General features: G+C 39.9%; 1 protein-coding gene across 5 annotated transcripts in view; it reads left to right on the forward strand.

Annotated features, from left to right (window-relative positions):
- Nucleotides 1–14,829, forward strand: part of SMC4 (structural maintenance of chromosomes 4) — a 61,810-nt gene extending 46,981 nt beyond the window's left edge. For all 5 annotated transcript variants that reach the window (XM_060242417.1, XM_060242419.1, XM_060242418.1 and 2 more), the window contains 6 exons: nt 332–476; nt 4,690–4,863; nt 9,603–9,785; nt 10,998–11,230; nt 12,319–12,502; nt 14,363–14,829. In XM_060242417.1, coding sequence (XP_060098400.1) covers nt 332–476; nt 4,690–4,863; nt 9,603–9,785; nt 10,998–11,230; nt 12,319–12,502; nt 14,363–14,539 — 1,096 coding nt within the window. In that variant the 3' untranslated portion in view covers nt 14,540–14,829. The remainder of the gene's footprint in view (nt 1–331; nt 477–4,689; nt 4,864–9,602; nt 9,786–10,997; nt 11,231–12,318; nt 12,503–14,362) is intronic.
- The last annotated feature ends 360 nt before the right edge of the window (nt 14,830–15,189 follow it).

Consider the following 15,189-nt stretch of genomic DNA (forward strand, 5'->3'; position numbering starts at 1 on the left):
AACATGTGTATTGCTGGCACATTTTTTCAGTTATTTTCTGCAGAAATTTTATACTGAGACTCACTGTGATGTAGTGATTAGAGTGCTGGACTAAGGAAACCCAGGCTCAAATCCCCATGCTGCTGTCATGGAAGCTTGGTGAATGACCTTAGATTAGTCACACATTCTCAACCTACCACACAGAATTGTTGTGAGGATAAAATGGAGGAAACAATGTAAGTGGCTTTGGGGGCCGCTTAGAGAGAAAGGTGGGGTATAAAATAATTTGTAAGGTCTTAATGCCATTAGAAGAAAGACTTCATATTAGCTTCATTATATGCCCTGTGCTTAGAAACCTGAAAAAATCCAAGGATGCTGTTCTTTCCAATGAGAAGGAAATTGAACAGAATAAAAAGGAAATACAAGACTTAATGGAACAGCTGAGTACACTGGAGGACAGAGCTGCTGAAGTTATGAATAACTGCAAAAAAGCTGAAGTATGTATGCTGCTGGCTTCTGTTCTTATGGAATGTAGCTTAGAACTGTGTGTGCATGTGCGCGTATACTAAATGTGCTTGTAGTGTATAAGATTAGTGTTTTTCTGCAAGCACTTAAGAGTTCACTGGCAAGTGTCCAGCATTAGTAGTTTTTTTAAACACTATGAAAAGAATACCGAGTGAATACCATGCAGTCCACTTAAACCATAGTCTGTTAAAGTAGTGTTCCTTTTCCATAAAAATGAGGTCAGATTTATTTCTCCATAGCCCACAATATTAATACTTTCAGACATACAAAGAAGCGATATTTCCCATGATGGAGGCTGAAGTCTTATCACAGTTAATGTTAGAGGACCTCTTCCATAGTGCAGGATTTCCAGTGGCAGTGCCTTTTTTATCTTTTACCCCAGGCTTATAATTTGCCTGCGTGCTCAGAATGAGTAGAAATAGCCTCTGAGCAAGCTACTGAATGCCAGAATTCAAGGGTTCAGATGCAGTTTGCCTGTAGGAAAAGTCATAACCATATCTTGGCACAGTTAAGCATATAGTACCCCTGGACCAACTGTTAGTTTGCCCTCAGTCTCTGGGTCTCAGCAAGCAAATGAGTACTGAAAACTTGCCAGCAGTTTTTCAAGTTCTTGCAGAAAACACTATTTTCTGTTTATCACAGTGCTTTCCTCTCTATCCACGAAGAGGCAGGTTCTTTACAGAAGAAAGAATAGGCCAGGGCAGGACTAGGAGGCTTCTTCCTGGAGACAGCCTTTTTCTTGCCTCCTTAATGAACCACTGCAGGTTCCTTCTGGTGTGTTCTGGTTTAGCCAGATGGTATGGCCTTGGCCTGCAGACTAGAATTTCAAAGAAGAAAAAATTATGTAAGAAGTTGACTGTAAGAGCACTGAGCCAGCCTCTTGTCCGTTTCACCTGCCCTTTTTTCCTCTTAATCTGGAACATCTGAGGAATGGATTTGGGGCAGCTACATTATTCTGTTACACAGTTGACCATCACCACCACCCCTCCAAAAAAAATTCTGAATGCAAAAATGGTGATGCTGTCTGTCATCAGAAAAGCTTTTAAATTTTCAGTCCTCATTCCCATTTATGAGAGTCTAGGCAGCAGTTACTTTGGTAGCAGGACATTTGTTGCTAGTTGCCTATGAATGCCAAACATGCCCTCTGTTCCCCTCTCTGGCTTTGAGAATTTTTTTCCTGATTGTTTGTGTGTTTTGCTTAGGTATTTTGGGGCCTCTAGCAGCCCTCATTCCCCCTCCCCAGCTCTTATGACAGGGTGGGCTTCTAACCTCTCCTGACTTTCCACCACACTCAGGTTTGGCATTCATCAGGGTTCCTTGTTCTGTGTCTTAGTTTTTTTGTGCAGCTATGTGGCTCACCTCAAGAGGGCAGTAGAGAATAATTTTAAGTGCTACTTTACTTAGAATTGCTACTTGTTTATTGGAAATTTAGAAGCAACCTTCCAAAAGAGCAGTGTGGCTTGCAGAGTAAAAATGAATACAGCAAAAGCTTTAAAAACCCACAAGTGTAAGTGGGACAGAAAGGGATGTAGAATAATTTGGAGTGCCAGAAGATAAGCAAAATAAATGGAGGCTCTACTTCCTCAAATTAAATTCCTCCTGGAAACATAAAAACTAGGATGGTGTCCTTCCCTGTTACTCTTTCTCTCCTTCCTCACAATCAACATGAAGGGAAGATCATTTTAAATCAAAGAACAAGAAAACTGAGAAAGGCATGAATGCAGGGTCAGACCCCGCTCATATAAATTGAATAGGGGAAATACGAGTCTTCTCAACTTCATTCATCCTGGGAGTGCAGAAATCCCATGAGTGATGACACGGCAGGAAGGGGAGGTTTTTTGTGGACTTGCAAGCACCTTGGAACACAGATCTCATCACATTTGCCGCAGCCTTGTGAGCTTTTTAGCTTATTTTTGTGTAGAATCTTTGATGTTCTTTTCCTTTGTTGCCAGTAGACTGTACATATCATCTCCTTTTCAAAAGAAGAGTTGGAAAGGGAGCTTCCCCTGAACAGATCACCTGCCAAACTACTGTAGCTTGGTTACAGTCCTTGCAACAAAAACAAATGTTGGAACCTTTAGCAAAGGTTATGACCCATCTTGCTAATTAGGCCCTAGCACATGAAAACATGCAGCTATAACTGCTTCTCTTCAAGAGCACAGGTTCATAACCAATAGAGAGAAGTCACATAGCGCCCAATAACACCAAATTCGGCTTCTGGACATATTTATTTATGCTGCCCAAGAGACTGCCCAAATTCAGCATCTGGTCATATTTATTGATGCTGCCCAAAATGAGAATCTAGACTGCTGTTGTCAAGATTACAGACTGTCAAAGCATTCAGTGCCACCTGTTTGATACTCCTGTGTCTGTCATTGTTCTTCAAGGGGTCCTTCAACCTTACCATCACTTCATCTCAGCCAAGGTGGGAGGGGAGGATTGCATGATCATCCTTGGCTAAGAGCCTTCAGTCTTGCCTAGCCTGGTGATATTTCAGACTGGAATTCCATTATGTGATCCACAAGTGGTTGTTGTAATGAGAGATTCCAGACTTGGTGATTAAGGAATGGCGGTCAACCCAAGGAAATTCCTACATCAACCTTTCTGTAGCTGATAATGGCACAGCTGGTTTATGTGCTAATTTCAGAAGCTTCTGAAAGAAAGATGCTGAGATTCACACAGACAGTAATGCAGCATAGATTCCAGTCTTCTGTGATAAGAAAAGAGGCCAACCAGTTCTTTTTCAGAGTGCAAAGACTTCTCCAATGCAGCTGTCACTCATCCTGGTCTTCTCAGTCAGGGATCCTTCTACCCTAGGGTGGGTCTTCTACAGATTTGTCCCTGAAGGCCATAAGGGTTAGACTAGGAAGTCTGGGTTATTCTGTGCAGGTTTGGTACACTGTGACTACTAGACAAGTCCATTAATTTGAGAAAGGTGCTTTAATCCAGTCTTCTGCCTTGTGTCTGGTTTTCTGTGCCTACTTTCTCTACCAGGGCTGCTCTGAAATGGTAGGAGACAGTGGAGTAAGGCATATGGTGATCAAGGACACACTCAGAATTCAGCATTCATCCTTAGTTATTTCTTCTCTAGAAGATTAGTTATTCTTATTGCTGAGGTCGCAAGAGCTGCTCTGGGGGAGTGGGAGGTGCATTCCAGTCCAGCCCTGGCAATTTCTTTCTTCTATGAAGAACCTGCCTCCTAGTGGACAGAGGAAAGCATTCAACTATCTGTACTGTTGTCAGGTGAACAAGTAGATAAGCAAATTTTTCAGTGGTGGGGGGAGGGGGGCAATCTGAACCTCTGGGAGAAGCTCCTGTATTGGCAGGCAGGGTTACCGCTGCTTTGTGTGTATGTGTAACTCCTGTACAGGAAGGGCTTCTCTTTCACTCTCTAGTTTTTTGGCCTTGCTTCAAGGGAGGAGGAAGCCATCTGCTACGCTCCATCCTTGCAAGAATTGGGGGGAGCGGTGCAGGGGAGGCAACCCTGCCTGCCTGCCAATACGGGAGGAGCTTTTACCAGACATTTAGACTCTCCCAACCCTGGACCACCAAGAAGGAAGATTCACTGTGAGATAAAACTTCTGTTCTGTGCTCTTATACATGGTTGTGATGGGGCTTTAGATGTTCTGCCTTCTAGATGAAAACAGCCTTCTGTGTTGGGATACTAGGAAAAAATGCAAGAAGTTCTGGTGGGGAGAGAATGAAAAATTGGGTGTCAGTTGACTGTTTTAGAAAGGTTATTAATGATTAATTCTGCTTAATATCGCATATTACTGTACATTACTGGACAGAACATGATTTTTGTCATTGGAGATCTCTTGAGTTTTTACTGGCATTGTTTGTTTGTTTATTATTTTCAATTTACAGCCTCCCCTTTCCCAAATGGGCTCTGAGCGGGTAACAACAGTCAATAATACAAGGTTAAAATCAGATATATATAATAGAATAATATAACAATCTAAAAAAGAACTTCAATTCTGCAGTTAGTGGTATCAGACTTCTGCTTAAAACTAACTTTTCCAAAGTGTCTAGTTTTTAATTCCAGGTAATAGCTGTAGTTATTCATGTAGTATATGCATGAATTGTTTGAATTCAGAATTAAATGCTTAAAGGAAGCACCAGAAACTCAAGCCTTCTCTGGTCACATACGAACAAAGCCTCAGCTAACTTATGATCTTTGTTTAGGACTCCTTACCAGAGGTTCAGCAGAATCACAAATCTGTTCTTCAGGAGATTAAAGCTATCCAAGAAGAAGAGCATCTACTTCAAAAAAAAGCTCTGAGTATTAGGCTTAAAATTGAACAGCTAGATAGTCATGTTGCTGAACATCAATCAAAGATTAAGTATTGGCAAAAGGAGGTAATAAACACTTTATTGTATATACATATTTTAAGAAAGAAGGTAAATCTTTGTTTTAGGGAGGCTTGATAACTGTTTCCTCAGTTTTTATGTACATGTGATTATGCACCAAATTATAAGGTCCTCTAAAAGGCTTGCCTTAAAAAGATTAGGGCCTGTCTCAACAAGATCTCATTTGAGAACACGCGGGGGTAATCTGTTCTGGCTTACTTTTTCAAATACTTCTATTATGCCGTGCTTACTATTTTATGAAGAAGTTTCTGTTAAACAGTTTGTTCTGTTGTGAGTTTAGTGTTTTTTCTTTCCTGCATTCAATGAAGAGTAACATAGACATACATGCATTTATGCTGAGGAATGATTAGTGTATCTGTTATTCTCTTAAGATGAGTGAATGACTATTAGCTGCTAAAGAGTTTCACTACTTCTGTGAAGACTGCTTTATCCCTCTGCCTTGACTGACTTCTCTCAAATGTCCTGTTGCCTGTTTACGTAACTTTCTCTGTTTCATTCAGCACTATAGCCCTACTTATAAGGAACATGAGACTAGACTAGGAGGTGTTAGACCTATTAATCATGCTGCATTAGATCAGGAAAGCTTTATTTTTAGGCCTGTTTGACTTGGTCATGGACAAATGAGCCCTGAATCAGCCGACAGTTACAAATCTTTTATCCTCCCTTTCCTTCAGGCCTATATTGCTCTACCATCCGGAGAAAGGTAGGCTCTACTGAGAAGATGTAAGTTACCCTTCTGGCATATACCAGTCTTCCACCATATCTCTTAAAGCAGTATGGAGAGACTGGGGCTCAGTTGCTGAGCTGATGTGTTTGAATGCCAAAGCTTTCAAGTTCAGTTCCCATCACCTTCAGTTAAAGGATCTTAGGCTTTGGGAAGGATCTTTTCTTTCCTGGAACCCTGAAGAGCCAGACAGAGCTAGTAGGGACAGTGGACTGACTCAGTATAAAGTAGGGGTGGCTAAACTTGCTTAACATAAGAGCCACATAGAATAAACATCAGATGTTGAGAGCTGAAAGATGAACATCAGAGGAAGAAAGGAAGATGATGGGCAGAGGGATAGTTGGAAAGAAAACAACTTTAACTGCCTTCTCCAATCTGGCCGACAGGATGGCAGAGACTTCAAGAACCACATAATATGTGTGAAAGAGCCACATGTGGCTCCCGAGCCACAGTTTGGCCATCCCAGTGTAAAGTTTCTTATAATCTGCATCAGGATCTGCAACAAATGCTTTCAGATATTATATTGCTTGTGGTTTCGAGTCTGAAGAATAGGCCCCTTCTCTGTTATATTTCAGGGCAGGGGAATCTGTTGCATGTTTGCTCCAGTTCACGACTTCTAAAGCTAGACCCTCCCCCAACTCCTTGTCAAGTCTTTCTAAACCTTTCCAGGAAGTTCTTAACAAAAAGATTTTTTTTTTCGGGTACAAGCACTTTCTACCTTTTAGGTTTGGAGTTTGGACTGCATATACGTATTTTTCGCTCCATAAGACGCACCTAGTTTTTAGAGGCGTTTGTGTAAATTTTTTGCAGTATTCGCTCCTTAAGTTGCACACACTTCCCCCCCACACACACTTTTTTTGTGGGGGAGGGAGTGCGTCTTATGGAGCAAAAAATACGGTATTTCTATGGACATTTGAACCTGAGTCACTTTAAAAATGTATTATGAATTGTTGGATTGAAATCTTGGTTATAAATAAGTCTGGAGAGTTAATATATAAAAGATTTATATTTCTGAGTAGGTGGCATTTTTTGCTTAATCACGGTATTGTATTGTTGCTTGATCTCTGGAATCAAGCAGAATATTTGAACTCTAAAGTGTGTTCTGTGCCATGAAGCCGTGGCCCCTCCCTCAGGCAGAAGAGCTGGTTACTCTGTCATTATTCATGCTGATAGGGTAGTGTTTATTAACAGTCCTAAAAAGAGTTAGTTATCAGAGGGTGCAGCAGCTGCTGCTCCTTTCTCCTGTACTAGAGAAGAGGACTGGCATACACTCTCTGTGAATAGGGTACTCAGAATTCAACTTCAAGTAAACAAGCAGACTTCAGAAGATTTTATTATTTTTTTTGTGGGGGAGGGAGGCTTTTAACTCTTCCTTGGATCAGGGAAATTATTTGAATCAGAACATCCTTCCCATCCCTCTAGGCATTCCTGAGCCCTCATGGGGAATGGGTGGAATATAAATAAATAATAATAATAATCAGTGTCCATTCATTTAGGGACTGCACTGTCCACTAGACATGTTCCTCACAGGAGTGTATTGAGAGTTCTGCCACTTGGGTCTCCACTTTCGGCTTTGGAGAGAATTAACCAGAATTAGGGAGAAGGGGTACTTCAAAGGGGTCTGATGTGCAGACACTACTTTTTCTAGCATGCTGATCTCAGATGTTGTCTTTCTCTATTAAAAGAGAGGGGAGAGCATTAGTAGTTAATGTGAATCTTCTTCTCAGTGGCCAGGGCACATCCTCCTCCGCTTGAATACCTTTTGAACAGACTTGGGATTAGCTAATTGGATTTGTTTTAGTCTTTTTCTTTAACCCCCACCCCATTTGCTTTTTTAAAAAGTATTGCTAGTGTGCCATGTTGATATTTCTAGTATCTTTTTAACAGCATCATCTATTTTTAATTGCTTCATTTATCACTCACTTGTGTTCCCGGTGAGGACTTAACGTCGAACATTCATTGTTGATCTTAGTCCCACATGGGAACTGCACATAAGCAGGCCTGCTCATCAGTAAGTTTTTATAGCTAAGAGCCTCCAAGAGAGTGCTGCACACCAGAGCAGAACTTGTTCCTACCCAAAGGACCACATGCTCCTGCAGCACAGCACTGTGAACAACAGGCTGTGGTCTCCCCAAAAATCCTCCATAACTACCCATTGAGGACTGTGCACTATGGGAGGCCATCTGTAATGGACTCCTTGAGCAGTTTGCCAAATATTGCTAGGAATGGGGAATTTATCCCAGAGATTAACACAGAGCCATGCTCTGAATGCACATTTCAAACATACAGTAACAGGCAGGAAGACTACTGTCCCAGTCATCCCTCATCCCTGACCAGTTTTCACTACGCTGAGAAAGCCAGGAAGACAAAGGAAAAGTCATTTTCAGAGGGAGGGTGGAAAAGGACAACACATCTTCTTCCCAGCCACCATTACTACAAGGCAGCCACATCATGTCCACAGCTGCAATCACGTCTAAGCATATGGACTACTGGTGGCACAGATGAAAAGCGGTTGCACCAACAGTGCCAAGAGCTCATCAACAAGTCAATGCCCAACATCAAGACCAGCTGCCAACTGGCCATATCCATTGTTTTTCCTTTCCTCCTTTTTGTCTTGCTAAAGGTTTCCGGGGGGGGGGGGGGGTCACAAGTAGTTAGCATCTGGACCCCAAATTCCCACATGGTAGCAGAATCCTGGACTTCATTGGTCCACCCTGAGAACCAATCCATAGGGGAAGGATTAGGTATCCCTTCCAATCAGGGCTATTCCCTAATGGCCATTGCCCCCCCCCCTTTTTCTAAGGTAGGAAAAGGGACTATTTAAGGTCATACCCATAGGTGTGCTGGGTTCTCCTGTTGGTATCCCCCACATATTGCCAACAGAGATAACCCCCATACCTTGATCAAGTATTGGGACACTTATCCCTTTAGTAAGATCTGCTGGTCGGTTGTTGCTATTCCCCCTCCCTTGCTGTTGTTGCTGTTGAGATCTTCTCTTCCCTTCGGACAGGTAATTTGTATCACCCATGATCATTGCTTCAATCCTGCTAATGCAAATGTCCCTATCCAGTTTTCATCTCTGTATTCTTAGTTCTTTATGAGTATGTGAATGTTACTGTATGATTGTGTAACCTATATTTTCCAAGAAACACACCTTGAATTTTAGAAACCAATCATAATTATTGAGTCTCTACTGATCCTGCCATTTGCCTATTAATTACAATTCCCCAATTCAATCTCAGAGGCAGTTTGGCTAACAGTACAATCCTGTTTTGTTCTTCTTTCCTCTGTTTTATCCTCATAACAACCCTGAGAGGTAGTTTATGTTGAGAGTTTGACTGGCCCAAGATTACTTAACAAGCTACCCATGACAGTGGGCATTCAAAGCTGGTTCTCCCAGATGCTAATCTGATCCTTTAACCCCTCCCCCCCCCACACACACACACACTGGCTTTCTTCCTGTGGTTTTTCGTGAAAATTGTGAGGTCCTCATTCTGCTGGAGGAATTTTTGATTAGAATTTTGACCCATTGGAAGTGGATGCACTCAAGTATGTTCTCTCTTCATTGAAAAGACTGCTGCTGCCAATGATCCTATATTTATTGATATCTAAGGTTATCTCTCTTGGCTCTCTGGAAAGTCTCCTGTTGACCTGGGGGAGGGTGCTCTTATTTCTGTTGGGTTCTTTCAATGTCCATTCAGTGTAATAAAAATTCCATGTTATCAAGTATTTTATTACATCGTTTCCTGACCTTACTCTTTCTGGGGTAGTAATTTACTAGTGCTCGATCAAATTTGTTGCATCCTAAACATGTTGAGTAGGAATGATGAACAGTGGAACCTTACGCAGAGTTATGTTACTCTAAACCCATTGATTTTCAGCTGCATAGGATTTCATTTGTTCTGCTCACATATAGCCTAGTATAACATGTTCAGCATCCAGCATTATAGTTATGCATATGGGGAAAGGATCTGGGTATTCATTGCTTGAAATGTTTTTTTAGATATCAAAAATCTCTCTGCATTCTGTAGAAGATGAACAAGTGGAAGAACTTCCAGTGCTCAGTCAAGAAGAGCTTGAGGCAATTAAAGACCCAAATATCATAACTAGTCAAATAGCTCTTTTGGAAGCTCAGTGTCATGAAATGAAACCAAATTTGGGTGCTATTGCTGAATTTAATAAAAAGGTAAGTGTTTATACACTGCAATTGTTATAGCACAGTTAAAATCAAATACAGGTCTGTAGCAAGATTGGGACCAAATTCTGTTCTTTTTATGGTTGACATTTTCTGCTTAACACTGTAGAGTCCTCTTTTTGGAGACAGTTTCTGTGAGGTAGCAAATTCTCAAGGAAGGTGTCATATTTGTTAACTTACCATGAACCTGGGATAAATTAGATAAAGTATATCCATACTAGGCAGGATGTAAATTGTAAACAAATAATTTCTCTGTGGAATGTCACTACACAAAAAGTATTTTTCGGTTCACAGGAAAGCCTTTAATATTTTAACTGGCTCTCCTGACTGGGACTTTGAAAATAATCCTTATGGATCAGAGCTAAGGGAGTAATTGGTTATCCTTGGTCTAGTGTCATGCTTCTAGACTAACAAAGTAAAAAAGCCAAAGATACAGAACACAGATAAATGGCATCACAGCATTAGATGACCATGTGAAAAGAACTTGTGGGACAACTGAAATTCAGAGCCATTTGTGAAGACAGTGCACTGTTTTTTATGATAACAGGATCATATTAATTTGCGAGTATTGTACTTTGAAGCAAGTGCTTTTGCTTCTATCATTGCAAAGAAGTACTGCATTCCAGTGAAAGTTTGTCTCTTTGCTAGCCTTGTAAGGATATATTAAAGGATTTAGAACTTCATAAAGCAAAAAAGAATTGAGACTTTTTATAAATACATTTGTGTTTGGGGGGAAATGCAAATTACAATGAAACTTAATTGATCTATCAGTTCTTTGTAGGTATCAAAACTGTTTTTGAGTTTCTGTTATCTGTGAATTATTTGTAACTTGTAACTAGAACATTTATTCTTAGAAAATCTTGTTTAAATGTCAAAAAGGCCTTTCTTATTGATAATTTAATATGACATCAGGTTACTGAATTTTATTTATTTTATTTATATGAGTAAACAATTATAGGCCAACAGAAAATATGTAACTTTTAAAATAATTAGTAGTGATTGCTATTGATGATAACATAGGTCTGATTTAAAAGGTTTTGACTGGGTTAGTTGATATTTGTTAACGTTCTGCTTTAGATTGGAATTTTCAGGCTATGTTGTAAAAGATTGTTTATATGGATATTTTTGTGTGAATCACCTTGGGGTGATATTTGAATAAAGAAAATACCCAGTAAGTAACAATTTATGTATGTTTACTTCCAGGAAGAATTATATTTGAAACGTGTTGCTGAGCTGGATGAAATTACCAGTGAAAGAGACAATTTTAGACAAGCTTATGAAGATCTTAGAAAGCAAAGGCTTAATGAATTTATGGCAGGATTTAATATAATAACAAATAAACTGAAAGAAAACTACCAGATGCTTACTTTGGGAGGAGATGCAGAACTTGAGCTTGTAGACAGTCTGGATCCTTTCTCTGAAGGAATCATGTTCAGGTAGGTGTTGCCTATAACTTTCTCAGCCCAAGCTTGAAGCCATTTTATGATCACTATATGGTGCAATCATTAAATGTTTACATGAGAACAAGCCATGCTGTATTTTGCTATTAATGACAGAAGATCAAAGGGGGGTGTTTTACTACAGTGTCCTGGCATGGCTGTGCAATACTGAGGTGCTGCCAACTTATGAGTGTGCTTCCTGAGCTGGTATTCAAAATAGCTTCTGCTGGTGTTGGTACTGAAGTATTGTGTTGGGTGACTCTACGACTAATATTCATTTTCAGTTACAATCCTGTTATACAACTGTAATACTAAACACTAGCTTCATGGAGTTGGGTTAGCAGAGATGTCTCTGGTATCTGAAACTTGGATACTACCACCAGAACTCCAGATTCACAGGTTTATATTATATAACTAAAGTTATCTTTATAAATGATAAAAATTGAATTTTGATAATCTGCTTTTCACCATTGTACATTAACTGGGTTCCACCACTTAAGTGGTAGAGCACAATAAGCTTTGCATGCAGAAGGTTCCAGGGTCAGTTCTCGGTTAAGACATTTGGGTAGAACAAGTGAGGAAAACCTCTGCTTAAGACCCTGGAGTACTGCTGACAGCTGGACTGGGGTAAGATTGGTCAAAGGCAGCTGCTTATGTCAAGCTATATTTAAAGTGAGAACCAGTGTAGTGCAGTTGTCTACAAGCAAGCCTAGAATTCCTTTGTTTTTGCTATGCAGCCATTGTATGGCTAGCCTCTGAGCCTCAGCTCCCAGTCTACAGTGTGGGAATGTTTGTGCTAAAAGCACTATGTATTTTTATTTATTTAGAAATTATATGTGCTGCCTCTCCAGAGAACCTAGTTGAGATGGCTCCAGTATGAAACTCAGTAGGGTGACCTGGCCTAATCTACCTCACAGGGTTATTGTGGGGTTTAAACTGTGGTTGAAGGCCCAGAGTTCCTTAGAGGAAGGGTGGGATGAAAAAGTAGAGATAGACAGTGGTGTAAACATTAAATGTAGTTTTTGTTGTCAGTATTAATAAAATGAAACAATTAACCTCATGAATATTCTCTTGATTTTTGTCAGTGTTCGGCCACCAAAGAAAAGCTGGAAGAAAATATTTAATTTGTCTGGTGGAGAGAAGACACTTAGCTCACTGGCTTTGGTTTTCGCTCTTCATCATTACAAGCCAACTCCTTTGTATTTCATGGATGAAATTGATGCAGCCCTTGACTTTAAAAATGTATCCATTGTAGCATTTTACATATATGTAAGTACTGTGTAGTAGTCTAAATCACCTGTACTAGTGTACTGATATTAAATTACTGCTAGTTTTGCATAAGAAAAGATCAAAAAATTGGGATGGGTCTTTCCCCGTTTTACATTCCACTGAGCAAAGTTGATTGATTGAAATATTTGTATCTCACCTTTTTCTTTTGACTCAAGTCTGAAGCCTTCCTGCAACTTAAGTGGCTCTTCTGTGGAAGAAGAGCTACTTAAGTTGGAGAAAGGCTTTTTAGAGGTTTTTAGGTTCACTCCACTGGTTTTACATCTCAGTACCCCTCTTCATTGTAGATACTTTCATAGAAAGAGCAGAAAGGTTTTGCTAAATCATCTGAAAAATTCCATATAGTTCAGCAATCCCACAAGTGAGGGGAAGGGGGACTTCAGTTTAGTGGAAGAACTTCTGCTTTGCATGCAGAAGGTCCCAGGTTCAGTCCTAGACATTTGCAGTTATAAAGACAAAGCAGCAAATAACATGAAAGACAGAAGGACTATGGAGAATTGTTGCCAATACTGATTTTTGTGGCTTAATTTGGTATGAGGCAGCTTCATATGTAAGGACAAGGCAACAGTCCCAGCCACTCTGAATCTTCCAAGACTCATTTAGCTTTTATGACTAAAAGCTGCTGATAGACCATGGAATTGTCTAATCCTCTTTTAAAATTAAGAGCCCCGTGGTGCACAGTGTTAAAGCTGCAGTACTGCAGTCCTAAGCTCTGCTCACAACCTGAGTTTGATCCCCAGCGGAAGCTGGGTTTTCAGGTAGCCAGCTTGAGGTTGACTCAGCCTTCCATCCTTCCAAGGTCAGTAAAATGAGTACCCAGCTTGCTGCGGGGGAGTGTAGATTACTGGGGAAGGCAATGGCAAACCACCCCGAAAAAAGTCTGCCGTGAAAACATTGTGAGAGCAATGTCACCCCAGAGACGGAAACGACTGGTGCTTGCACAGGGAATCTTTCCTTTCCTTTGCTTTTTAAAACTCTAAACCAAATAGATATTCCTTCCTCCAACAGTAAATTCCATAAATTAATTATGTGTTAGGTGAAGATGGTTTTCTTTTGCTTGCTATGTATCTTCACAATCAGTGTCCATAGGTAATTGCAAGTTCTAGTCTTATATGAAAGAGGAAATTGTCCCTCTTCACTTTCCATGGAATGGATATAACTTTGGAAACATAACATTTACCAGTAAATGTTTCAGCTCTCTAAACATTGTCCTATACAGTAGCACTTTTGAACAGGAAAACAAAAGTTGTATATATTGGTCCACATACAACACTATAGAAAAGCATTGCGATGGTCCTTTTATTTTCCTTTCTTTCCTGATGAATCCCTAGCATAGAATGTACATATGTGGACAAACAGTACTTTAGAAATTATGCTGTTAAATATAGCAAGGTCAACAAGCATTTAATACTTGGCATACAATGGGTTAGTTCCAGCCAGTTTTTTTCTCTCAAATTTCCCCAAATATTTTCCTTACTATAACCCCATGAAACATGGCTTTTGTCTATGCAAGTCCCAGCATTGCCAGGGTACATTTTTTATTAAGAAGACTCCTTCCATTTTCACCAACTGAAAAGGTGATTCGATCCAACCCTTATTCCTAATTAAATCAGAAACCGCCTAGAATGATTCCACTTGAACTAGACAGCGTATGCCCCTATTTTGCTTTTATCTCCATAGCTGGGGTGAGGATAGTTTTAGACAGGATAGCTCTTCCCATTCTTCCCTGTAGAGAGAAGCCAGATGAGGAGCTCTGCCCTTTACTTCTAAGCCAGTAGAAGAGGTTTTTGTCCCTTAATGTATTACCACCAGTACTAATACAAAATATATTTCAACTTCCAGGAACAAACGAAAAATGCACAATTCATCATAATTTCTCTGCGGAACAACATGTTTGAAATTGCTGATAGATTAATAGGCATCTACAAGACTTACAACACAACAAAAAGTGTTGCGACTAATCCCAAAGTGATTGCACTGAAAGGACTTGCTGAACTTGGTTCTGTTGGCTGCTCATAAAAGTGAAAACTACTTCTGTTTTAACAAGTAGATTTTTCTAACAAACGTTGTCTACACAACTTTCACCATTTTGTTTTAAAAATGTTTTAAAATATAACATCTTGTTGAAAATATGTCGTTCTGTAAAAGATACATCCTTCACCTCTGAATTGCTTAAAGCATAACAGGATGAAAAGTCTGCAGTTTAACAACCACAGTAGATTTACTTGGGGATTATAGGTTGTAAATTTTATTTTACATTTTATACCATGTTTTTATTTACAAGTGTAATAAACTCATTATATATATAATCCATCTTCGTTATATATGAGTTTCTCATCCTCTGGGCTTCCTGGCTCTTTTGGCCAACTCTTTTATCTTCTCCTCACCTCATTGTTGCAGAGGAAATTGCAGCAGTCCTCCTACAGCAGAAGGGAGAGAGATATTGAGTTGTCTCTAAGCTGTAATTTGTCAATCATTGGTAAAATAAGCTTTAAATACTATAACTGCCTCCCTCAAGCAAGTATCTTATTGGTGGTGAGAAGAATATGGAGAGGACTAGTAAGAGTCTTTAACTGCTTCATATAGCCCTGTGTGTGACCTTGGCCTGCTTCACTGAACCATTGATTGATTGAGATGGATGGCTTCCCAGCTTTTCATCACAACTGCAT

This window comes from Heteronotia binoei, chromosome 6 (genome assembly GCF_032191835.1).
Source record: "Heteronotia binoei isolate CCM8104 ecotype False Entrance Well chromosome 6, APGP_CSIRO_Hbin_v1, whole genome shotgun sequence".
Classification (NCBI taxonomy): Eukaryota; Metazoa; Chordata; class Lepidosauria; order Squamata; family Gekkonidae; genus Heteronotia; species Heteronotia binoei.